Genomic DNA, 27,378 nt, shown 5'->3' with positions numbered 1-27,378 from the left:
GTCTTGTTTGAGCCACGACGAATGATGAGCACAGTTATATTTTTCTCTCGGTGTTGTCAAGTACGGAAAAGAATTTTAGCGGTGAAAATTTCTTTTGCTTTAAAACATCAAACTAATGATATTGCACAAATAAAAAATACACAAAAAAAATATGCATCTGAGTGAAAGAAGAAAAGCCAAATAAGAAATAGCAAAGATAATGATGATGGGCAATTTGTTAAAGAAATATTAACAAAAAAAAAAAAAAAAAAAAAAGATAAAAAAAATCAAAATAAAGCAAAACAAAGCGAAGTGAGTTAGGATTTGCCGTCTTCATCAGAAGAAGCATATAATCATATTGTTATTAACAAATCAAATCAACAAAGTAATAATAGGGAGAAATAGAAGAAGAAAACAAAAAAAAATAAAAAGAAAGTGAAATAAAAACGTAGCTGAGTCTTTCTTTTCAAGAAGCATTAGAGCTAACAAGAAGTAAAAGAAAAGAAGAAGAAGAAAAGAAACACCAAACATACAAGCAAGTCCCAACCACAACAACAATACATAACTATACAAGAAGTTTACAAGTTAGCCCAACAAACGTCCCTTCCTTGCGTGCGTGCGTGAGAATCTCCTCCGAAGACAACCAGCCGTGTGGTGTCTGTCCTTCTGAATGTGTGCCTAAGTGTCCGGTGCGTTCTTTGGCTGTATCGTAAGTGTGTGTGTGTGTTTGCTGTGCTGTGGTGCCTTGCCCCAGTGCCTCAGTGTCTGCCGCATAAAAACCAACCAACCATTGCCATCACCACAAGGAAAAAAGGATACAATTTTATTGATTATTTTGTTCCAAAGGAATTCGAACTCGGTGGAAATTGGATTTAATTTGTAATGGATTTCGTGTAGAAAAGGCAGTGCAGCGTGGAAAAATCACAATTGAATTTAATTTTCGTTCTTCTTCTTCTTCGAGGACGCAGAAAGTAAAGTTGTAACAAGTGTCTTGTTTCGTTTACATTCCATCGTTTCCTACCCCCCAATATTTTTGTTGCTGTACTGTGAAGACATTCCTGGGGCAAGATGGTGCAAAAATTCCAATCTCCCGTCAGGGTATATAAATATCCCTTCGAGCTGGTTATGATGGTAAGTTTTGAAATTAATTTAATTTATTTGTAATAATATATCTTAAGAATTCTAGGTAAGAATAAGGCAAAAGATAGTTGCTTGGTAGCCTACAAGCCCCGGAACTTGTTGGGAAATTTATTGATAGCAAATTGATATTCAAGAATACCAAATGACGTGCAAAAGCTTGTGGTTCCAATAGTTAATGTGGATTGTTTACAAAGTCTAATGTAGTTCATTTATTGGCAAGGTGCATTGGAGCTATATATTTTATTTTTTCAAGGTCCCTAAAAAGGGCATAAAACAAGGATATTTGAAAATATTTTTTGAAAATCTATCAGAGCAAAAATTCCCAAATTTGGAGGTGCATTAGAACTATAGAAATCTTGATGTCTTGAAGATCCCTTTTAAACTAGTTAACCTAAGTATTTATAGTGATTTATTGGAGTTCTGTAAGAACTTTAAACGCGGATTTATAAAGCCTCATCTTTGGCGGGACCCATTGGAGCTATAAACGTTATAGTTTACTTTTAGGTAAATTTTTGGAAGATGAGGGTAAGTTTGAATTTTAAAGAAGTTACAATTAATTTGTAATAATATATCTTAAGTATTCTAGGCAAGGATAATTGAAAACTAGGAAAGGCCTATGTGAGACTTTGGTAATAATTTACTTGTTATTTGATATTCAAATACCCATTAGCAGATGAGGTGCTGACATGTGGTCTAAATAGTTAACTCGGATATTTATACCCTACACCACATAGTGTCAAGGGTATTATGTCTTTGTGCATTTGTTTGTAACATTGAGAAGGAAGCGAGATAGACCCATAGTTACTTTTGAGGATTTTCATAGAATCACTTTCTGAGTCGATTTATGCCTGTCTGTCCATCTGTACGCCCGTCCGTCCGTCTGTCCATGTATTCTTTTGAACAAAATGCAAGTCGCATTTATTAACCGATTGAGATGAAATTTTCCAAACAATATTTGTTTGGCCCAAGGACGAACCTTATTGAAATTGGTGATAATCGGATCAGATTTATATATAGCTCCCATATATACCTTCAACCGATTTCGCGTTAATAATGCGCCAGATGGCCAATATTTTTCAAAAAGCCCTGAATTTTGGTACATCCCAAGGAATTCAGTCTAGAAGCAAGTACATCAAATTTGTAGAAAATCGGTTCAGATATAGCTATAGCTCCCATATAAATGTTTCATCAGATTTGCGGTTTTAAGTCCCTCACATTCGTAATATGCATTCCACAAGAATGATATTTGGTACCGGACATCAGATACTGCTCCAAAATACCTCTGTCAAATTTTATCGAAATCGGTTCAGATTAGGATATAGCTCCCATATATGTCTTTATGCGATATCAGGTTTATTGTTCAACAAATGGCTAATATCAACCCAAATGGACTGAATTTTGGCAATTACGGCTGAACTCATCCTAGAAACCAGTATTTCAAATATGTTGTAAATCGGTTCAAATATAGCTATAGCTCCCACATATATGTTTCATCAGATTTAGTCTTTAAGTCCCTTACATGCGTAATATGCATTCCACAAGGATGAAATTTGGTACCGGACATCAGATACGGCTCATAAATAAGTGCCTAACATTTTATCAAGATCGGTGCAGATTTGGATATAGCTCCCATATATATCTTCAACCGATTTCGGGTTAATTGTGCACCAAATGGCCAATATCTTTCAAAAAGTTCTGAATTTTGGCACATCCCACCGAATTCAGTATAGAAGCAAGTACATCATATTTGGTGAAAATCGTTTCAGATATAGCTATAGCTCTCATATATATGTTTCACCCGATTTGGGTTTTTAAGTGCCTCACATGCGTAATATGCACTCCACAATAATGGTATTTGGTACCAGATATCAAATAGAGTTCTGAAATGAGTATATCAAATTTTGTCAAGATCGGTTCAGATTCGGATATAGCTCCCATATATATGATCAGCCGATTTTGGGTTAATTGTGCACCAAATGGCCAATATAAGTCCAAATGACCCGAATTTTTGCATATCCGGCCGAATTCAGTATAGAAGCAAGTACATCAAATTTGAAATCGGTTCAGATATAGCTATAGCTCCCATATATATGTTTCATCCGATTTGGGTTTTTAAGTGCCTCACATGCGTAATATGAATTCGACAACTGTAATATTTGGTACCAGATATCAGATACAGTTCTGAAATGAGTGTATCAAATTTTGTCAAGATCGGTTCAGTTTTGGATATAGCTCCCATATATATCTTCAACCGATTTCGGGTTAATTGTGCACCAAATGGCCAATATCTTTCAAAAAGCCCTGAATTTTGGTACATCCGACCGAATTCGATCTAGATTCAAGTACATCGAATTTGGAGAAATTCGGTTCAGATATAGCTATAGCTCAAATATACATGTTTCATCCGATTTTCGTAATAGGCATTCGAAAACAATGATATTTGGTACCAGATATCTTATAGAGCTCGGAAATACCGTTGCCAAATTTTTTCGAGATCGGCTAAGTTTTGGATATAGCTCCGATATATATACCTTAATCCGATTTCAGGTTTATTGTGCAAATAATGACCCAATTTCGGGACGTACGTTTTCATTTCGTGGAACTAGTCTCCGATATATTTTTTATACCCCCCGCCATAGCATGGAGGGTATTTTAAGTTTGTCATTCCGTTTGTAACACTTCGAAATATACTTTTTAGACCCCACACAGTATATATATTCTTGATCAGCATAAAATTCTATGTCGATTTAGCGATGCCCGTCCCTCTGTGGAAATCACTCTAGCTTCCGAACAATGTTAAGTAGATTGAAAAATTTTACTAAAATGTATATTATGTCTGCAGGACTTTTGGTAATGAAAATGGGCCATGTAGGACCAAGTTTTAATAGAGCCCCCATATAATGGTACCTCCCTATTTTCGGTATTTTCATGATTTTAGCGACATTATTCACCGGAATTGTTTCAAATTTGGTATTTGAAGTTCATAACAGGTACCACAGCCTGTGACAGAAAATTGTCAGTGCAGGACCACGTCTTCACATAGCCCCCATATAAAATGACCTCCCCATATTCGGTATTTTGATGATTTTAACGACATATTTCACCGCAATTGTTTCAAATTTCGTATTTAAATTTCGTAATAGGTACTACAGCCTAAGACAGAAAATTGTCTGTGCAGGTCCACGTATTCACATAGCCCCCATATATCAGTACCTCCCTACTTTCGGTATTTTGACGATTTCAGATACAATATTCATCGAAATTGTTTGTAATTTCGTATTTGAAGTTCGTAATGGATACTACAGCCTATATCATCAAATTTCGTATGCAGGCCCAGGTCTTCATATAGCCTCCATATACCAGTACCTTCCTATATTCGGTATTTTGGTGATTTTAACGACATAATTCACCGGAATTGTTTTAAATTTGGCATTTGAAGTTCGAAATGGATACTACAGCCTATGACAAAAAATTGTCTATGCAGGTCCAGGTCTTTGTATGGCTCCCACATAACGGTACCTCTCCATATTCGGTATTTTGATGATTTTAGCATCATTGTTTACCGGAATTGTGTCAAATTTGGCATTTGAAGTTCATAACTGGTACTACAGCCTGTGACAGAAAATTGTATATGCTGGCCCAGGTCTTCGTATAGCCTCCAAATAATGGTACTTCCCAATATTCGGTTTTTTAATGATTTTAGCGACATTATTCACCAGAATTGTTTGAAATTTCGTATTTGAAGTTCATAACAGGTACCACAGCCTATGATAGAAAATTGTCTGTGCAGGTCCACGTCTTCACATAGACTCCATATATCAGCACCTACCTATTTTCGGTATTTCGATAATTTTAAATACATTATTCACCGGAATTGTTTCAAATTTGGTATTTGAAGTTCGTAATGGATACTACAGCCTATGACAGAAAATCATCAGTGCAGGTCCACGTCTTCGTATAGCCCCCATATAACAGTACCTCCCGATATTCGGTATTTTGATAATTTTAGCGACATTATTCACCGGAATTGTTTCAAATTTCGTATTTAAAGTTCCAAATATGTACTACAGCCTGTGATGGAAAATTGTTTATGCTGGTCCATGTCTTCGTATAGCTCCGATATAACGATACCTCCCTACTCCCTATTTCAACATTTTCCTAATTTCAAATTTTTCTAATTCCAAAATCAGATAATATTTTGCTACACCCTCCAAAGTAGTCCCAGCTTCAGCTTTTTTTCCTAAAACTGTTTTTTAATGTCATTCAAAATGTTATTGTTTTATTGACATTTTATTTATTTTAATGCCAACGTTAATGTTGCTATACTCCACATCGGTCTCATAAACTGGTTTTTATTGTTAAAAAAAAAAAACGAAAACGAAACAAAAATTTGTTTTAAAACGCTGCTCCCAACTTTTTTTGCATTGTCACCATCACCACTGCAGTTGAATGTCATATCGTTGCGATGGCTGATCATTAAAAAACCAAAACAACAACAACAACAATAAATTTCGTGTAACAAAAATTGGGTTTTGAAATAAATTTAATAGAAAATAAAAAAAACAACTTTACTCCAAAGAGTTGTGGGGAAGAGCCTAATGGAGAAGGGGAGGGCGTTAAATGGAGGGCAACAATAGTTTGGTAGCTACTCGCTGTGGGCTTAAGTGATTTCTTTAACTGCATAGCATGGCGGAAGAATTTTGTAATGTTGTCATGCGAAGCATTTACAACAATCGCTGGCTGACTGACTGACTAACCGTCGAATGGAAGGGCACCACTGCAGGCAGAAAATCATTGAATATGACAACAACAAAACAAGCCAACAATTATTTCAACATTTGTTTGGTTGCTTTGCTGGTAACTTGAGTAGAATCAAATTTTTCAAGGAGAAGTTTGGGTTTTGCTTTTCAATACTCTTTTACAACAAGAAAACCAAAACCGCTAATGTTTAGGTCCACAGACGACTACTTTTCAATTTAGCCTTAATATTTTTCTTTTTTGTTTGTAATTTGTTAATAGTATTAAATATAATGAGAGTAATACAATTAGATGGAAGGTAAGAGGAGAGAGAGAAAGCTTGAAAAAATTATTTTAAAAAATCCACGTCTTTGGTAAAGCTTGAAAAAATTATTTTAAAAAATTCACGTCTTTGGTAAAGCTTGAAAAAATTATTTTAAAAAATCCACGTCTTTGGTAAAGCTTGAAAAAATTATTTTAAAAAATCCACGTCTTTGGTGAAGCTTGAAAAAATTATTTTAAAAAATCCACGTCTTTGGTAAAGCTTGAAAAAAATATTTTAAAAAATCCACGTCTTTGGTAAAGCTTGAAAAAATTATTTTCAAAAATCCACGTCTTTGGTAAAGCTTGAAAAAATTATTTAAAAAAATCCACGTCTTTTAAGGACCTTTAAAAAATCCACGACTTTTAAGGACCTAAAAAAATTATTGTTAAAAAATATATTTTTTTATTAAATCCTGGCCTTGAAAAATATATTTAAGAATATCGACCTCCTTTAAAAAAATATATTTCTTAGACTCCCTATTCTCAAACCCGAATACGACATTGTATGTCCGCACAGAAAATTGTATTATTTAATTGAATTAAATTGTAGATATTAACGTATTTAGCTTTTGTGTCGTAGAACATGGGAGGCGAGCAAAAGTGTTCCGTCATTTTCATATTAAAAAAATAAAATAAATTTATTTATAAAATAAGAATTACAAATGAAAGACCGACCACAAAATAACTCAGTTGAATGGCATTGTTTGATGCATTCAACCTCTTGAGACCTATAAATGTTTGTGGGGTTTTGAATAAGTGGTTAAACCGGTTGCAAATTCCTTATGGACTCTAATGAGTTGGTATTGAAAATATTATTGAAAGTCATGGCAGATATTGGCTTAGGCGGGGAAATAACAAAGGGGGAAGCAATAATAGACCCCAAAAAAAAAGAAAGCCATTGGAGACACCTCAAAGGTGGTCTAAATAGGTGTAAATAAATGGAACTTTCTTATTGGCGAGTGGAGGGCTTAGCACTCCAAATAAGTCCAAATTTTTATGAGGAATCCTTTAAAGGTTTGAAAGCCAAGTTTTTCAATATTAAATTTGAAATTTTCTTAAATATATTATTTTTCTTCTCTCTCGATCTCCTTCGAATGCCAAGGGAAATTACTGGCAAATTTTAATTTGAAATTCATAGAAAATTCTTGAAGTCTCTTCACTCCCAGTTTGTCTTAGTTTTTTTCCCCTTCAGCTGATGTAGCAATCTTTCTCTCTATCTTCCAACACTCCATGGGAGTGAAAAGGTGGGGGGGGGGTGGGTATGTGCTGCGGCATCATGTTCACAAGTAGGTCGATTGGTCGATGTGTTAAAGGTAAAACGTTTAAATCATAGTTAACAACAACCCGTCAAACAAGTACACATCTGTAACGTATGGATAGCTGGGTGGATGGATGGATGGATGGATGTACGTATAGAACATTACCCTCTAAGGGAAAACCGGCTAAGATCAACAACAACACTTTTTAGTTGTAGCAAAATACAAATAATTACTTGTTGTTGTGGAGGAAGGGAAGACAGGCATAGAGGAGGAGAAAACGTAATATCCCAAAAGTGCCATGAAAACAAAACAGGTGGTAAAGAGGTTAAGAATCTCTCCAAGGCAATTAAACCAGGAAATGATATAGCCGGGAAGCCGTATGATGTGGGGAAAATAAAAAATAACAAAAAAAAAAAAAAAAAAAAAAAAATGAGGGAATTATTTGAAAATAATTTTCCAAGGTTTAAATAAGGTGTGGATTTTTTAAAATAATTTTTTCAAGCTTTACTAAGGACGTGGATTTTTTAAAATATTTTTTTCAAGATTTACCAAGGACGTGGATTTTTTAAAATATTTTTTTCAAGATTTGCCAAGGACGTGGATTTTTTAAAATAATTTTTTCAATCTTTACCAAGGACGTGGATTTTTTTAAAATAATTTTTTCAATCTTTACCAAGGACGTGGATTTTTTTTAAATTAATTTTTTAAGCTTTACCAAGGACGTAAATTTTTTTAAATTAATTTTTTAAGCTTTACCAAAGACGTGGATTTTTTAAAATATTTTTTCTAGCTTTACCAAAAACGTGAATTTTTAAAAATAATTTTTTCAAGCTTTACCAAAGACGTGGATTTTTTAAAAATAATTTTTTCAAGCTTTACCAAAGACGTGGATTTTTTAAAAATAATTTTTTCAATCTTTACTAAGGACGTGGATTTTTTAAAATATTTTTTTCAAGCTTTACCAAAGACGTGGATTTTTTAAAAATATTTTTTTCAAGCTTTACCAAAGACGTGGATTTTCTAAAAATAATTTTTTCAAGCTTTACCAAAGACGTGGATTTTTTAAAAATAATTTTTTCAAGCATTACCAAAGACGTGGATTTTTTAAAAATAATTTTTTCAAGCTTTACCAAAGACGAGGATTTTTTAAAAATAATTTTTTCAAGCTTTACCAAAGACGTGGATTTTTTAAAAATAATTTTTTCAATCTTTACCAAAGACGTGGATTTTTTAAAAATAATTTTTTCAAGCTTTACCAAAGACGTGGACTTTTTAAAATAATTTTTTCAAGCTTTACCAAAGACGTGGATTTTTTAAAAATAATTTTTTCAAGCTTTACCAAAGACGTGGATTTTTTAAAAATAATTTTTTCAAGCTTTACCAAAGACGTGGATTTTTTAAAATAATTTTTTCAAGCTTTACCAAAGACGTGGATTTTTTAAAATAATTTTTTCAAGCTTTACCAAAGACGTGGATTTTTTAAAATAATTTTTTCAAGCTTTACCAAAGACGTGGATTTTTTAAAATAATTTTTTCAAGCTTTACCAAAGACGTGGATTTTTTAAAATAATTTTTTCAAGCTTTACCAAAGACGTGGATTTTTTAAAATAATTTTTTCAAGCTTTACCAAAGACGTGGATTTTTTAAAATAATTTTTTCAAGCTTTACCAAAGACGTGGATTTTTTAAAATAATTTTTTCAAGCTTTACCAAAGACGTGGATTTTTTAAAATAATTTTTTCAAGCTTTACCAAAGACGTGGATTTTTTAAAATAATTTTTTCAAGCTTTACCAAAGACGTGGATTTTTTAAAATAATTTTTTCAAGCTTTACCAAAGACGTGGATTTTTTTAAATAATCTTTCCAAGCTTTACCAAAGACGTGGATTTTTTTAAATAATTTTTTCAAGCTTTACCAAAGACGTGGATTTTTTTAAATAATTTTTCCAGAATTTAAACAAGGCGTGGATTTTTTAAAGTAATTTTTTCAAGATTTACCAAAGATGTGGATTTTTTAAAATAATTTTTTTAAATAAATATTTTTTTCTACCTCCCTGCCGGTCATTTGTTGCACTTAAATCATTCCTAAATTGATCGTGGCATGTGTTTGTGCAAAAAATATTTTGTTAAGTATTTGTTATTTATTTTACGTTAGCTTATTTGTTGATTGCTCTTTTGTTGTTGTTGCTATTTTTCAAAATCGTCACTATTTGTTGTAGTGGGAACAAATCCACTTAATTTGTAATTGAATTCAAATCTGTAAAGAGTTTATTTTTAGAAAACAAAAACAAAATACCTCATCAGGTAAACGTTTTCCCAGACTGGGAAAATGGTTATGTAAAGACAAAACTGCAACAACAACAACAGCAGCTGTAGAGAATATATATGATCATGTTTTCCTATAGCACAAAGAGTGAGAAAATTATTTCCCCCTCTTTGTTCCGATGGGGAATACAAAGAAAATTCGAAAGGAGAAGGGGGCGCTAAGATGCGAATATTCTCAAAATTACATAGAAAAGTTCTAGGGGAAACCTATTGAAAGATATTCCAAATGGTTTATAGAAAAACATGTCTGATAGATAACTTCGAACATACCATAACATTTTCTGGCCCAAAATTTATGACTGGACTTCCGTTCCCGGCACATAATTCTCCAGCGTTTTTTTCGTCCATGGCTTTTTTGGCAAATTCAATTTTGCGATAGATAGCAAATAAATAATAGTTGATATGAAGTTTATGAAAACAAATAACTCACATTTGCCCCGCCAGCCAATTAGCAGCTATAAAAGATAAATAATAAAATTAATCATTATCACGCTCCGAGCTCTCGCAGACAGTCAATATATTGGGGCGGCCGTCTAAATGGAAAATACGCGTCAATGAACCGATCGCAAACTAGAAAAGCGATAATTCATATAAATCGTGGCAAACACACACAACCAACTATCATTACATCAAAGACGAGTATGTAGGTATTTCTAATCATTTACAAATATTCTATTTCAAAGTCTGATAAAGAATATTTGAATGTTTTCAAAACAAAGCCCGCAGCAATGGGGTTGTGGTTTTTAGGTGGGTGGCCGCATTTTGAGTCATACAAAACGCACTGAGTTTGTCACCTAGGAAAAAAATATTTTAAAAGCCCCATCATCAAAAAATATTAAAAACAAAGAAAATCACGTGAAAAAATTATTTAAAAAAATCCACGTCTTTGGTAGAGCTTAAAAAAATTATTTAAAAAAATCCACGTCTTTGGTAAAACTTAAAAAAATTATTTAAAAAAATCCACGTCTTTGGTAAAGCTTAAAAAAATTATTTAAAAAAATCCACGTCTTTGGTAGAGCTTAAAAAAATTATTTAAAAAAATCCACGTCTTTGGTAAAGCTTAAAAAAATTATTTAAAAAAATCCACGTCTTTGGTAGAGCTTAAAAAATTATTTAAAAAAATCCACGTCTTTGGTAAAGCTTAAAAAAATTATTTAAAAAATCCACGTCTTTGGGAGAGCTTAAAAAAATTATTTAAAAAAATCCACATTTTTGGTAGAGCTTATAAGAATTATTTAAAAAAATCCACATCTTTGGTAGAGCTTAAAAAATTATTTTAAAAAATCCACGTCTTTGGTAGAGCTTGAAAAAAATATTTTAAAAAATCCACGTCTCTGGTGGAGCTTGAAAAAATTATTTTAAAAAATCCACGTCTCTGGTGGGAATAGAAAAAAATATTTTAAAAAATCCACGTCTTTTGTAAAGCTTAAAAAAAAATATTTTAAAAAATCCACGTCTTTTGTAAAGCTTAAAAAAAAATATTTTAAAAAATCCACGACTTTGGTAAAGCTTGAAAAAATTATTTTGAAAAATCCACGACTTTGGTAAATTTTGAAAAAAATTATTTTAAAAAATCCACGTCTCTGGTAAAGCTTGAAAAAATTATTTTAAAAAATCCACGTCTCTGGTGGAGCTTGGAAAAAATTATTTTAAAAAATCCACGTCTTTGGTAGAGCTTAAAAAATTATTTAAGAGAATCCACGTCTCAGGTAAAGCTTGAAAAACATATTTTAAAAAATTCACGTCTCAGGTAAAGCTTGAAAAAATCATTTTAAAAAATCCACGTCTCTGGTAAGGCTTGAAAAATTATTTTCAAAAATCCACGTTTTTGGTAAAGCTTGAAAAAATTATTTTAAAAAATCCACGTCTCTGGTAAGGCTTGAAAAATTATTTTCAAAAATCCACGTTTTTGGTAAAGCTTGAAAAAATTATTTTAAAAAATCCACGTCTCTGGTGGAACTAGAAAAAATTATTTAAAAAAATCCACTTCTCTGGTGGAACTAGAAAAAATTATTTAAAAAAATCCACTTCTCTGGTGGAACTAGAAAAAATTATTTTAAAAAATCCACGTCTCTGGTGGAACTAGAAAAAATTATTTTAAAAAATCCACGTCTCTGGTGGAACTAGAAAAAATTATTTTAAAAAATCCACGTCTCTGGTGGAGCTTGGAAAAATTATTTTAAAAAATCCACGTTTCTGATGGAGCAAGTAAAATTTATTTAAAAAATCCAAGTCTCTTGTGGAGCTTGAAAAAATGATTTTAAAAATTTCACGTCTTTGGCAAAGCTTGAAAAAAATATTTTAAAAAATGGTTGAGGTTGAAAAAATTATTTTAAAAAAATCCACGTCTTTAGTAAAACTTGAAAAAAATGATTTTAAAAATTTCAAGTCTTTGGCAAAGCTTGAAAAAAATATTTTAAAAAATGGTTGAGGTTGAAAAACTTATTTTACAAATCCACGTCTCTGGTAGATTTTGAAAAAATTATTTTACAAATCCACGTCTCTGGTAGATTTTGAAAAAAATATTTTACAAATCCACGTCTCTGGTAGATTTTGAAAAAATTATTTTACAAATCCACGTTTTGGTAGATTTTGAAAAAATTATTTTACAAATCCACGTCTCTGGTAGATTTTGAAAAAATTATTTTACAAATCCACGTCTCTGGTAGATTTTGAAAAAATTATTTTACAAATCCACGTCTCTGGTAGATTTTGAAAAAAATATTTTACAAATCCACGTCTCTGGTAGATTTTGAAAAAATTATTTTACAAATCCACGTCTCTGGTAGATTTTGAAAAAATTATTTTACAAATCCACGTCTCTGGTAGATTTTGAAAAAATTATTTTACAAATCCACGTCTCTGGTAGATTTTGAAAAAATTATTTTACAAATCCACGTCTCTGGTAGATTTTGAAAAAATTATTTTACAAATCCACGTCTCTGGTAGATTTTGAAAAAATTATTTTACAAATCCACGTCTCTGGTAGATTTTGAAAAAATTATTTTACAAATCCACGTCTCTGGTAGATTTTGAAAAAATTATTTTACAAATCCACGTCTCTGGTAGATTTTGAAAAAATTATTTTATAAATCCACGTCTCTGGTAGATTTTGAAAAAAATATTTTAAAAATCCACGTCTCTGGTAAAGCTTGAAAAAATTATTTTAAAAAATGGATGAGCTTGAAAAAATTATTTTAAAAAATCCACGTATTTGGTAAAGCCTGAAAAAAATATATTTTAAAAAATCCACGTATTTGGTAAAGCCTGAAAAAAATATATTTTAAAAAATCCACGTATTTGGTAAAGCCTGAAAAAAATATATTTAAAAAAATCCACGTATTTGGTAAAGCCTGAAAAAAATATATTTTAAAAAATCCACGTATTTGGTAAAGCCTGAAAAAAATATATTTAAAAAAATCCACGTATTTGGTAAAGCCTGAAAAAAATATATTTTAAAAAATCCACGTCTTTGGTTAAGCTTGAAAAAAATATATTTTAAAAAATCCACGTTTTGGTAAAGCTTGAAAAAAATATATTTTAAAAAATCCACGTCTTTGGTAAAGCTTGAAAAAGTTATTAGAAAAAATCCACGTCTCTGGTGGAGCTTGAAAAAATTATTAGAAAAAATCCACGTCTCTGGTGGAGCTTAAAAAATTATTAGAAAAAAACCACGTCTCTGGTGGAGCTTAAAAAAATTATTTTAAAAAATCCACGTCTCTGGTGGAGCTTAATAAAATTATTTTAAAAAATCCATGTCTCTGGTGGAACTAGAAAAAATTATTTTAAAAAATCCACGTCTCTGGTGGAACTAGAAAAAATTATTTTAAAAAATCCACGTCTCTGGTGAAACTAGAAAAAATTATTTTAAAAAATCCACGTCTCTGGTGGAACTAGAAAAAATTATTTTAAAAAATCCACGTCTCTGGTGGAACTAGAAAAAATTATTTTAAAAAATCCACGTCTCTGGTGGAACTAGAAAAAATTATTTTAAAAAATCCACGTCTCTGGTGGAACTAGAAAAAATTATTTTAAAAAATCCACGTCTCTGGTGGAACTAGAAAAAATTATTTTAAAAAATCCACGTCTCTGGTGGAACTAGAAAAAATTATTTTAAAAAATCCACGTCTCTGGTGGAACTAGAAAAAATTATTTTAAAAAATCCACGTCTCTGGTGGAACTAGAAAAAATTATTTTAAAAAATCCACGTCTCTGGTGGAACTAGAAAAAATTATTTTAAAAAATCCACGTCTCTGGTGGAACTAGAAAAAATTATTTTAAAAAATCCACGTCTCTGGTGGAACTAGAAAAAATTATTTTAAAAAATCCACGTCTCTGGTGGAACTAGAAAAAATTATTTTAAAAAATCCACGTCTCTGGTGGAACTAGAAAAAATTATTTTAAAAAATCCACGTCTCTGGTGAAACTAGAAAAATTTATTTTAAAAAATCCACGTCTCTGGTGGAACTAGAAAAAATTATTTTAAAAAATCCACGTCTCTGGTGGAACTAGAAAAAATTATTTTAAAAAATCCACGTCTCTGGTGGAACTAGAAAAAATTATTTTAAAAAATCCACGTCTCTGGTGGAACTAGAAAAACTTATTTTAAAAAATCCACGTCTCTGGTGGAACTAGAAAACATTATTTTAAAAAATCCACGTCTTTAGTGGAGCTAAAAAATATTATTTTAAGAAAATCCACGTCTCTGGTGGAGCTTGGAAAAATTATTTTAAAAAATGCACGTCTCTGGTGGAACTAAAAAAAATAATTTTAAAAAATCCACGTCTCTGGTGGAACTAAAAAAAAATATTTTAAAAAATCCACGTCTCTGGTGGAGCTTGGAAGAATTATTGTAAAAAATCCACGTCTCTGGTGGAGCTTGGAAGAATTATTGTAAAAAATCCACGTCTCTGGTGGATTAAAAAATATTATTTTAAGAAAATCCACGTCTCTGGTGGAGCTTGGAAAAATTATTTTAAAAAATGCACGTCTCTGGTGGAACTAAAAAAAATAATTTTAAAAAATCCACGTCTCTGGTGGAACTAAAAAAAAATATTTTAAAAAATCCACGTCTCTGGTGGAGCTTGGAAAAATTATTTTAAAAAATCCACGTCTCTGGTGGAACTAAAAAAAATAATTTTAAAAAATCCACGTCTCTAGTGGAGCTAAAAAAATTATTTTAAAAAATCCACGTCTCTGGTGGAGCTTGGAAGAATTATTGTAAAAAATCCACGTCTCTGGTGGAGCTTGGAAAAATTATTTTAAAAAATCCACGTCTCTGGTGGAGCTTGAAAAAATATTTTAAAAAATCCACGTCTTTGATAAGGCTTGAAAAAAATATTTTAAAAAATCCACGTCTTTTGTAAGGCTTGAAGAAATTATTTAAAAAAACCCAGGTCTTTGGTAAAGCTTCAAAAAATTATTTTAAAACATCGAAGTCTTTGGTGGAGCTTGAAAAAAATATTTTAAAATTCCCATGGTCTAGTGAGGCCTGAAAAAATTATTTGTCAAAAATCCACTCCAATTTCGCCAACTTTATTTCACACTCAATTCCCATCTCAAAATTAAATCACAAATTTTCCTCTCAGCAGTTCTTCAGGACAACGAAAGAAAAATCCCATCAAAAATATAAATCATATTTATGTCTGCGCCCACATCCAATCAAATCCAATTCAATTTCACACGAAAATTGTTTGTTATTTGCTTTGTTTGTTTGGATTTGTGTCCCATCCCTTCGAGATATGTGTGTTTTCAGTACCAACAAAGTTCAAGGCCAAAACAATTTCTATTTTACGATATTAAACTATTTATTTTTGGCAAACATAAATATAAGAGAATTTGAACACGAAAGCAAAAAAAAATATAATATTTTAATAAATACAATAACAACAACGACAACAAAGAAAGAAAGAATTTGCAAAAATATCCACCCGAAAACATTCTGAACAAATGAAAGCATTGTCAAGTGGATATTGTTTTTCGTCAAGCAATTTTGAGTAATTTATTTTAAGAATGAAAATTTTCCAGATTTCAACACCTGAATTTTTGGCGATGGTTTTGGCATTATTGCGTGTTTTTTTTTTGATGGAGAAAAAGGAGGTGTTGTGGGTAGTTTCCCACAGCTTGAAAAAAATATTTAAAAAAATCCACGTTTTTGGTAAAGCTTGACAAAAATATTTTAAAAAATCCACGCCTTTGGTAAAGCTTGAAAAAAATATTTTAAAAAATTCCACGTCTTTTGTAAAACTTAAAAAAAATATTTAAAAAAATCCACGTCTTTGGTAAAACTTGAAAAAAATATTTAAAAAAATCCACGTCTTTGGTAAAACTTGAAAAAAATATTTAAAAAAATCCACGTCTTTGGTAAAAAGCTTGAAAAAAATATTTTAAAAAGTCCACGTCTTTGGTAAAGCTTGAAAAAATAATTTAAAAAAATCCACCTCTTTGGTAAAGCTTGAAAAAAATATTTCAAAAAATCCACGTCTTTGGTAAAGCTTGAAAAAAATATTCCTTCTACTCTTAACCCCATTAAATTCAGAATTATATATATCCAAACGTACAACTAATCCCAGAATCTTATTACATTTTTTAAATACTTCCCTGACTTATTCTCATAAATTGTTACATCATGCCGTTAATTAATACTTGTCACTTGTTTTTGTTTTTATTTTTTTACAATACAGCTCAACTCGCGAGCACTTTAAGATGTGTCACGAAACCTACACCATTTCGTATTTTGCATGTGCCGGCGGTGTTCGTATATTGTTTTGAATATCAACCTACGAGTAATTTTTCCTCAATACCTCTAACATGCAAGATTAACATTAATTGTCGACTAAAGTGACTGTTCCTCTTCTGTTTTTGGAATTTGATTTTTGCACATTTTCCCCATGGCACGAACTCTAATTTACATTTGCTGCATGTGGATTTATTGATTTTCTCCAGCCATCCCTTGACAACACTAGGGAACAAGAAAAAAGGGAATGATTATAATTTTATGCTTAGACTATCGGAAAGAAAGGCGCCTTAAATATTTTTTTAATGAAAAAATATTTTTTTCAAAGAAAAAGCCGTCGTGATTTAAAAAAAATTGAAGGAAAGAGCCATCGTTGATTTTTTTAAAAAATATTTTAAAAAAATAAGCCATTGTTTTTAAAAAATATATTTTCAGAGAACAAGCCATTATGGATTTTTTTAAAAATATTTTTTCAAAGAAAAAGCAACCGTGGATTTTTTAAAAAAATATTGTATTCAAGAAAAAAGCCTTTTTGGATTTTTTAAAAAATATTTTTAGAGAATATGCTATCGCGGATTTTTTAAAAAATAGTTTTCCAAAAAATAACCTCACAGGCATTTTTTAAATAAAATATTTTTTAAAGAATAAGCCTTCGAGGATTTTCTAAAACCTATTTTTTCAAAGAAAAAATCAACGTGTGTTTAAAAAAAATCAAAAAAAAAAAACTAAAAAAAAATCTTCAAAAAATAAACTATTGTGGATTTAAAAAAAAATATTTTTTCAATGAACCAGTCATCGTGGATTTTTTAAAAATTATTTTTTTCAAAGAATAAGCCAACGTGGATTTTTTAAAAATTATTTTTTTCAAAGAATAAGCCAACGTGGATTTTTCAAAAATTATTTTTTTCAAAGAATAAGCCAACGTGGAATTTTTAAAACAAATATTTTTCAAAGAATAAGACTACGTGGATTTTTTAAAACAAATATTTTTCAAAGAATAAGACTACGTGGATTTTTTAAAAATTATTTTTTCAAAGAATAAGCCAACGTGGATTATTTAAAAATTATTTTTTCAAAGAATAAGCCAACGTGGATTTTTTAAAAATTATTTTTTCAAAGAATAAGCCAACGTGGATTTTTTAAAAATTATTTTTTCAAAGAATAAGCCAACGTGGATTTTTTAAAAATTATTTTTCCGAAGAATAAGCCAACGTGGATTTTTTAAAAATTAATTTTTCAAACAATAAGCCAACGTGGATTTTTTAAAAATTATTTTTTCAAAGAATAAGCCAACGTGGATTTTTTAAAAATTATTTTTTCAAAGAATAAGCCAACGTGGATTTTTTAAAAATTATTTTTTCAAAGAATAAGCCAACGTGGATTTTTTAAAAATTATTTTTTCAAAGAATAAGCCAACGTGGATTTTTTAAAAATTATTTTTTCAAAGAATAAGCCAACGTGGATTTTTTAAAAATTATTTTTTCAAAGAATAAGCCAACGTGGATTTTTTAAAAATTATTTTTTCAAAGAATAAGCCAACGTGGATTTTTTAAAAATTATTTTTTCAAAGAATAAGCCAACGTGGATTTTTTAAAAATTATTTTTTCAAAGAATAAGCCAACGTGGATTTTTTAAAAATTATTTTTTCAAAGAATAAGCCAACGTGGATTTTTTAAAAAATTATTTTTTCAAAGAATAAGCCAACGTGGATTTTTTAAAAATTATTTTTTCAAAGAATAAGCCAACGTGGATTTTTTAAAAATTATTTTTTCAAAGAATAAGCCAACGTGGATTTTTAAAAAAATATTTTTTCAAAGACTAAGCCATTGTGGATTTTTTAAAAATTATTTTTTCAAAGAATAAGCCAACGTGGATTTTTAAAAAAATATTTTTTCAAAGACTAAGCCATTGTGGGTTTTTTAAAAATTATTTTTTCAAAGAATAAGCCATCGTGGATTTTTTAAAAATTATTTTTTCAAAGAATAAGCCAACGTGGATTTTTTAAAAATTATTTTTTCAAAGAATAAGCCAAAGTGGATTTTTTAAAAATTATTTTTTCAAAGAATAAGCCAACGTGGATTTTTTAAAAATTATTTTTTCAAAGAATAAGCCAACGTGGATTTTTTAAAAATTATTTTTTCAAAGAATAAGCCAACGTGGATTTTTTAAAAATTATTTTTTCAAAGAATAAGCCAACGTGGATTTTTTAAAAAATATTTTTTTAAAGAAAAAGCCGACGTTGATTTTTTAAAAATTATTTTTTCAAAGAATAAGCCATCGTGGATATTTTAAAAATTATTTTTTCAATGAATAAGCCAACGCGGATTTTTTAAAAATTATTTTTTCAATGAATAAGCCAACGCGGATTTTTTAAAAATTATTTTTTCAAAGAATAATCCGACGTGAATTTTTTAAAACTATTTTTTAAGGAACAAGCCGTTCTAGTTTTTTAAATGTTTTTTTTTTTTCAAAGAATAAGCCATCGTTGATTCATAAAAAAATATTTTTTAAGGAACAAGCCATCGTGGATTTAAAGAAAAACATACAAAAATAAGCTATTGTGGATTTAAGAAAAAATCTTAAAATAATAAACCATTGTGGATTTAAAAAAAATATTTTTTCGCTGAACCAGTCATCGTGGATTTTTTAAAAATTATTTCTTGAAGGAAAAAAAAAATAATTTTTTCAAAGAATAAGCCAACGTGGATTTTTTAAAAATTATTTTTTCAAAGTATAAACCAACGTGGATTTTTTATAGATTATTTTTTCAAATAATAAGCCAACGTGGATTTTTTTAAAAATTATTTCTTGAAGGAATAAGCCAACGTGGATTTTTTAAAAATTATTTTTTCAAAGAATAAGCCAACGTGGATTTTATAAAAATTATTTTTTCAAAGAATAAGCCAACGTGGATTTTTTAAAAATTATTTTTTCAAAGAATAAGCCAACGTGGATTTTTTAAAAATTATTTTTTCAAAGAATAAGCCAACGTGGATTTTTTAAAAATTATTTTTTTCAAAGAATAAGCCATTGTGGGTTTTTTAAAAATTATTTTTTCAAAGAATTAGCCAACGTGGATTTTTTAAAAATTATTTTTTTCAAAGAATAAGCCATTGTGGGTTTTTTAAAAATTATTTTTTCAAAGAATTAGCCAACGTGGATTTTTTAAAAATTATTTTTTTCAAAGAATAAGCCATTGTGGGTTTTTTAAAAATTATTTTTTCAAAGAATGTGCCAACGTGGATTTTTTAAAAATTATTTTTTCAAAGAAGAAGCCATTGTTGGTTTTTTAAAAATTAGTTTTTCAAAGAATAAACCAACGTGGATTTTTTAAAAATTATTTTTTCAAAGAATAAACCAACGTGGATTTTTTAAAAAATATTTATTTCAAAAAATAAGCCATCGTCAATTTTTTTAAAAAATATATTTTTTCAAAGAATAAGCCAACGTGGATTTTTTAAAAATTATTTTTTTCAAAGAATAAGCCAGCGTGGATTTTTTTCGAAATTATTTTTTCAAAGAATAAGCCAACGTGGATTTTTTAAAAATTATTTTTTCAAAGAATAAACCAACGTGGATTTTTTTCGAAATCATTTTTTCAAAGAATAAGCCAACATGGATTTTTTAAAAATGATTTTTTCAAAGAATAGGCCAACGTGGATTTTTTAAAAATTATTTTTTCACAGAATAAACCAACGTGGATTTTTTAAAAATTATTTTTTCAAAGAATAAGCCAATGTGAATTTTTTAAAAATTATTTTTTCAAAGAATAAGCTAACGTGGATTTTTTAAATATTATTTTTTTCAAGGAATAAGCCAACGTGGATTTTTTAAAAATTATTTTTTTCAAGGAATAAGCCAACGTGGATTTTTTAAAAATTATTTTTTCAAAGAATAAGCCAACGTGGATTTTTTAAAAATTATTTTTTCAAAGAATAAGCCAACGTGGATTTTTTAAAAATTATTTTTTCAAAGAATACGCCAACGTGGATTTTTTAAAAATTATTTTTTCAAAGAATAAGCCAACGTGGATTTTTTAAAAATTATTTTTTCAAAGAATAAGCCAACGTGGATTTTTTAAAAATTATTTTTTCAAAGAAAAAATAAAAAATATTATTTTTTTTAATTCACGATGGCTTAATCTTTGAAACATTTTTTTTAAATCCACGACGAATTATTTGTTGAAAAAATATATTTTTTAAAAAATCCACGTTGGCTTATTTTTTGAAAAAATATATTTTTTAAAAAATCCACGTTGGCTTATTTTTTGAAAAAATATATTTTTTAAAAAATCCACGTTGGCTTATTTTTTGAAAAAATAATTTTTAAGAAATCCACGTTGGCTTATTCTTTGAAAAAATTATTTTTAAAAAATTTACGATAGCTTATTCTTTGAAAAAATAATTTTTGAAAAATCCACGTTGGCTTATTCTTTGAAAAAATAAATTTTTAAAAAATACACGTTGGCTTATTCTTTGAAAAAATAATTTTTAAAAATCCACGTTGTCTTATTCTTTGAAAAAATAATTTTTAAAAAATCCACGTTGGCTTATTCTTTGAAAAAATAATTTTTAAAAAATCCACGTTGGCTCATTCTTTGAAAAAATACTTTTTAAAAATCCACGTTGGCTTATTCCTTCAAGAAATAATTTTTAAAAAATCCACGATGGTTGGTTCATTGAAAAAATATATATTTTTTTAAATCCACAATGGTTTATTTTTTTGAAGATTTTAAGCCATTGCCGATTTTTTTACAAATAATTTTTTAATATGTCATTATGGATTTTTAAAAAATATTTAAAAAAATATTCTGTCAAAGAAAAAGCCATTGTGGATTTTATAAAAAAAAAAGAATTTCAAAGTATAAATCGTCGTGGATTTTTTGAAGAATATTTTTTTAGAGGAACAAATCATCGTGGATTTTTTAATAAATATTTTTTTTACAAAATTTGCCGTCATTGATTTTTTAAAAAAATATTTTGTTTAAAGAATCTGCCATCGTGGGTCTTAAAAAATATTTTTTTAAAGAATTGATTTTCATTTGTACCCTAGCGTAATGATAGAAATCTTTAAAAACAACCAACTCATTTATTATTGCAAAATATATTCCATGGGCTATTGTTAGCTTGGTTTCTCCATTGTCCTCTTCCTAGCCCAAGGAAGAAAGGGGACAATTATTTTATTTTGCCATGTTAAAAATTAACATTTTACTTTCATATGTTGGTATTTTTTTGTTTTTGGCATTTAGCCAACAAATATAGAACAATGTAGGGGCTGTGGCGTGGTCCGAGCCATGATTAATGGCTAGGAATTAAGAAAAACAAAAAAACATATGGATGGAATGGCAAATCCAAACCATAACCACAAAGAGGAGGAAAAAAATTGGTTATGTCCTTATTGTGGTCAATGGTATGCGGAGGCAGGAAAAAATGAGCAAAAAAGAAAATTTGAGGAAATATTTAAAGAAAATGCAACATGCGATTGAAATGTCCTCTCGAGTGGCTAAAAATACAGCTGTGATTTCTTGACGTAAGAATAAACGTATGATTATGACCTTTCCAGTGGTCTCCCCCCCCACACTTTTCTTCTTTAACACTCAAAATCGTGACACATGGTCCATATGCCGGAATATAAAGCAAACAATAATGGTAATAGCTTATTTGCGTGGGCATGGTATTTTGCATAGCAATTTTCCCCCTTTCGCTCTCCTCAATGTTGTTTGCATTCCGCAGCCAACATTATCATTACTTGGATTGTTAGCAAGTTTTTTTTATCGATTATCGGGCAAAGAAGGAAGAGCTGGAAAATAAAACACTCACAATTTACCATGCAATGGGAATCTTCCTTCGCTCTCCGCTTCTTTCATCCTTTTCTGCGGGGTGGTAATAAACATCATCGTTAATCCCCATTGTTTTCAAAAAGGAAAAAAAAACCAAAAATAAAATAACACATCAACACAAATATCTGCTATGTTTGTGGTGTGTTGGTGTGAAAAAACATTTTCTTTTTCTCTCTGCTCCGTAAGCAGTAAGTTTTCATTTATTTTCTCCCCAGCTGATTTTAAGACGAACTTGAAGACGCCTTACTTGCTTTTTTGCTAGTAGTTGGCCTTCTAGTGTGGTGGCAATAGAAACAAATGGGATTCTATTAACAGGAGTCACACTCACACACACACACATAGAAGACCCCCAAAGAAGAGTCAAGGACGTTCTTGAACATGTGTGCAATTGTTTTTGTAAAAATTTGTAACATGATTGTGCAAAGATAAATATATAAAAATTTATGTTTATTAATATGAAAGTTTGTTTTTTTGTTTTCTTTTTAAGTTCAAGGGAATTTTATTGGAACTAACTAACATTTGATTTATGGTATTTAACCCAGAGAGAGAGAGAGAGGGGTCTGAGGAGAATAACATAAAACAGAAAAAAAGGGGAGCTAACTCAATTGGCTGTTGAAAGAGAGCTCTTGGAGTCAATTGGAAGAGAGTCTCTATAGGCAAATAAGAAGGTGTCTCCATCATGAATTTTTTAAAAAATATTTTTTTCTTCAAAATATAAACTATTGTGGTTGTTTTAAAAAATAATTTTCAAAGAATAAGCCATTTTGGATTTTTTTACAAAATATTTTTCAAAGAATAAGCTTTCATTTTTTTTTAAATTGTTTTTTAAGGAAAAGGCCATTGTGGGCTTTAAAAAATATATTTTTTTAAAGAATAAGCCATCGTGGATTTTAAAAAAAAATGTTTAATAAACCATTATAGTTTTTCAAAGAATAAGCCACCGTGGATTTTGAAAAAAAAAATATTATTTTGAAAAACAAGCCTTTGTGGTTTTTTATTTTTTTTTTTTTCAAAAATCAAGCTATCGTGTTTTTTAAAAAAATATTTTTTTTTTCCAAAAAAAAGCCATCGTGGATTTTTTTAAAAAATAGTTTTTTAAAGAATAATCCAACGTGGGCTTTAAAAAATATTTTTTCAAAGAAAGAGCCATGGGGAATTTTAAAAAATTATTTTTTAAAGAATAAGCCATGGTGAATTAAAAAAAAAAAACATTTTTCAAAAAATAAGCTTTCATGTTTTTTTTTAAATAGCTTTTTTTTTTAAGAAAAAACCATCGTGGGTTTTAAAAAATAATTTTTCAAAGTGGATTTTTAAAAAAATAGTTTTTTTTAAGTATAAATCGTCGTGGGCTTTAAAAAAATAGTTTTTCAAAAAATAAATCATGGTGGTTTTTTTATAAAATATATTCTTTAAAGAATAAGCCATCCTGGTTTTTTAAAAAATACTTTTTTCAAAAAAAAAGTTATCGTGGAATTTTTAAAAAATATTTTTTTTTCCAAAAAATAAGCCCTCGTGGATTTAAAAAAAAATAGTTTTTTTTTAAGAATAAGCCATCGTCGATTTTCTAAAAAATATTTTCCGAAAAATAAGCCATCGTGGTTTAAAAAAAAATATTTTTTAAACAATAAGCCATGGTGGATTTTTTAAAAAATACATTTTTTAAAGAATAAGCCATCCAGGTTTTTTAAAAAACATTTATTTCAAAAAAAAAAAAAACCATCGTGGCTTTAAAAAAATATTTTTACAAAGAATAAGCCATTCTGGTTTTTTAAAAAATATTTCAAAAAAAAGACATCGTGGCTTTAAAAAATATTTTTTTCAAAGAATAAGCCATGGTGGTTTTTTAAAAAATATTTCTTCAAAGAATAGTCCGATGTAGATTTTGTAAAATTATTTTTTTTTTTTCAAAAAATAAGGCATCGTGGATTTTTTAAAAAACAGTTTTTAAAGAATAAGGCATCGTGGGTTAAAAAAAAATAGTTTTAAAGAATAAGCCATCGTGGGTTTTTTAAAAAATTTGCCATCGTCGATTTTCTAAAAAATATTTTTCGAAAAATAAGCCATCGTCGATTTTCTAAAAAATATTTTTCGAAAAATAAGCCATCGTGGTTTAAAAAAAATTAAAAAAAGCCACCGTGGATTTAAAAAAAAAAAAATTTTTTTTTCAAAACATAAGCCATCGTGGATTTTTTAAAAGATATTTTTTAAAGAATAAGTCAACGTGGGCTTTAAAAAATATTTTTTCAAAGAACAAGCCATGGTGAATTTTTAAAAAAAATATTTTTTTTTATAAAATAGGTAATCGAGGGTCTTTTTAAATATATTTTTTCAAGGAATAAGCCATCGGTGATTTTTTAAAACATATTTTTTTCAAAAACACAAGGAGATAACAAAAAAGGGAGGTGACTCAATTGGCAGCTGAAAGAGAGCTCTTGGAGTCAATTGAAAGAGAGTCTCTATAGCAGCGGTGCCCAAAAAGAAATATCTCTTTTCATTCAAATTTCTCTTTGCTTATTCAAATCAAGAACAAAACAGTGTTAAGTCATTATTTATACAAATATTTTTTATCCATTTGCTTTAATAATTATTTTGGCAAACATTCGTGTTTAAAAACAATTAAATAGAACCGTAAAATATAAAGAAAAACAGAGTTTTAATTTTCTCTTAAATTATCTCTTTTTTCTCTTCATGTTCTAGAACACGGTTTTGAGCACCGCTGCTCTATAGGCAAATAGGAAGGTGTCTCTTTAAGTGGCTTAAAAAGATCACCAAACAATGAGTGAGAATTATTCTTAAAGAGAGGCGATTTTCTGAAAAGGCGGGTTATCTAAGAGAAAGATGAGCATTATTGTGCGACTGCGGTTCAGAGCTCCCATTTCTGGCGATTTATCAGCATTTTGACGATTTGTATACCCTCCATCATAGTATGGAGGGTATATTAAGTTTGTCATTCCGTTTGTAACACCTCGAAATATAATTTTTAGACCCCACAAAGTATATATATTCTTGAGCAGCATAAAATTCTATGTCGATTTGGTGATGTCCGTGCGTCTGTGGAAATCACTCTAGCTTCTGAACGAAATGAAATAGGTTGATGAAATTTTACTCATATGTGAATTATGTCTGCAGGGCTTTTGGCATTGAAAATGGGGCATGTAGGTCCACGTCTTCGTATAGCCTCCATATAAAGGTTCCTCCCGATTTTCGGTATTTTGATGATTTTAGCAACATTATTTACCGGAATTATTTCGAATTTCGTATTTGAAGTTCGTTATGGATATTACAGCCTATGACAGAAAATTGTCTGTGCAGGTCAACGTCTTCGTATAGCCCCCATATTACGGCACCTCCCGATATTCGATATTTTAACAATTTCAGCAACATTATTCACCGGAATCGTTTCAAATTTGGTATTTGAAGTTTGTAATGGATGCTACAGCCTATGACAGAAAATTGTCTGTGCAGGTCCACGCCTTCGTATAGCCCCCATATAAATGTACCTTCCGATATTCGGTACTTTGATGATTTTAACTACATTATTCACCTGAAATGTTTTAAATTTGGCATTTGAAGTTCTTAATGGATACTACAGGGATATATCGATCCACTGCCATCCCAACAAAGGGACAAAATTTTGAATATCCATGAAGCTCATAAAACGCAAAATTAACATCCGATTCCATTTCGACCTGGCATATCTCAATATTTGTATCAACACAAGATATGTTATAAAAATGGTAGATATCGGACCATTCCTTCTGGTACCTCCCCCACAAAGGGTAAAAATTTTGAATAACCAAAAACGATCATAAAATCCGAAATTAGCATCCGGTTCTTTTCATATTTCACAGATCACAATATTTTCATGAACCTAATGACTGGTGTGAGGATGGAATGTATCGGACCACTCCTTTTTGTACCTCCCCCACAAAGGGTTAAAGTTTTTCATAATAATATCTCTCATAAAATGAGAAATGAACATCCGATTCTCCTCAAATTTCGCACATCCTAATATTTCTGGTAACACAAGATCTGGTATGAAGGTGGGATGTATCGGTCTACTCCTTCTGATACCTCCCACACAGAGGTCCAAAATTTCGAATAACCAAAACGATCATAAAAAACGATTTTAGCATCCGCTTCTCTTAAAATTTTACACAACCCAATATTTCTACGTAAACAAGATCTGGTGTGAAGATGGAATATATAGGACCACTTTTTCTCGGACCTCCCCATAAAGGGTTAAAATTTTGAATAAGTTGATCTCTCATAAAATGAGAAATAAGCATCAGATTATCTTCAAACTTGGCACATCCTAATATTTCTAGCAACACAAGACCAGGTGGGAAGGCGAAATATGTCGAACCACTCCTTCTGGTAGCTCCCCCACAACGGGTCAAGATTTTTGAATAATGTTATCTCTTATAGAATCAGAAATAACCGTCAGATTCTTTTCAAATTTTACACATCCCAACGTTTTCGAAAACACGAGGTCTGGTGTGAAGATGCCATACGTCGGACTATTCCTTCTGGTACCTCCCCCACGACGGGTCAAAATTTTGAATAATTTTATCTCTCATAAAATGCGAAGTAACCATCAGATTCTTTTCAAATTTCACACATCCAAACGTTTACGAAAACACAAGATCTGGCGTGAAGATGGAATATGTCGGACTATTCCTTCTGGTACCTCCCCCACGATGGGTTAATATTTTGAATAATTATATCTCACATAAAATGAGAAATAACCATCAGATTCTTTTTAAATTTCACACATCCCAACGTTTTTGATGCGAAGATGGGATATACTGAATCACTCCTTTTCGTACCTCCCCCACAAAAGTTTAAATTTTTGATTAACAATTATTCCTATTAAATTGCTGAACATGTTGGGCGCCATAACCTAGATATCTCTCATTTACATTACATCTAACTTATCGTAATATATGTTTCCTTTGTCAAAGTTTAATTTTCCAACTTTTCCTACCTGCATTTGGTTCCCATCGAACCTCTAACACCTGGTGGTTCACCTCTTAGTTTT

At 29.7% G+C, this 27,378-nt stretch overlaps 1 protein-coding gene across 2 annotated transcripts in view; it reads left to right on the top strand.

Moving 5' to 3' along the window:
• Window positions 1-28: 28 nt before the first annotated feature.
• LOC101894395 (protein real-time) overlaps window positions 29-27,378 on the top strand; it is a 49,577-nt gene continuing 22,227 nt past the window's right edge. The window contains exon 1 of one of the 2 annotated variants that reach the window (XM_059132136.1): window positions 29-1,110. In XM_059132136.1, the coding sequence (XP_058988119.1) occupies window positions 1,048-1,110 (63 nt within the window). In that variant the 5' untranslated portion in view covers window positions 29-1,047. The remainder of the gene's footprint in view (window positions 1,111-27,378) is intronic. The other variant, XM_005187259.4, reaches the window with a different exon arrangement.

Source organism: Musca domestica, unplaced genomic scaffold (genome assembly GCF_030504385.1).
Source record: "Musca domestica strain aabys unplaced genomic scaffold, Musca_domestica.polishedcontigs.V.1.1 110, whole genome shotgun sequence".
In the NCBI taxonomy this organism is placed as follows: domain Eukaryota; kingdom Metazoa; phylum Arthropoda; class Insecta; order Diptera; family Muscidae; genus Musca; species Musca domestica.
This window is presented reverse-complemented; position numbering and strand designations above follow the sequence as displayed.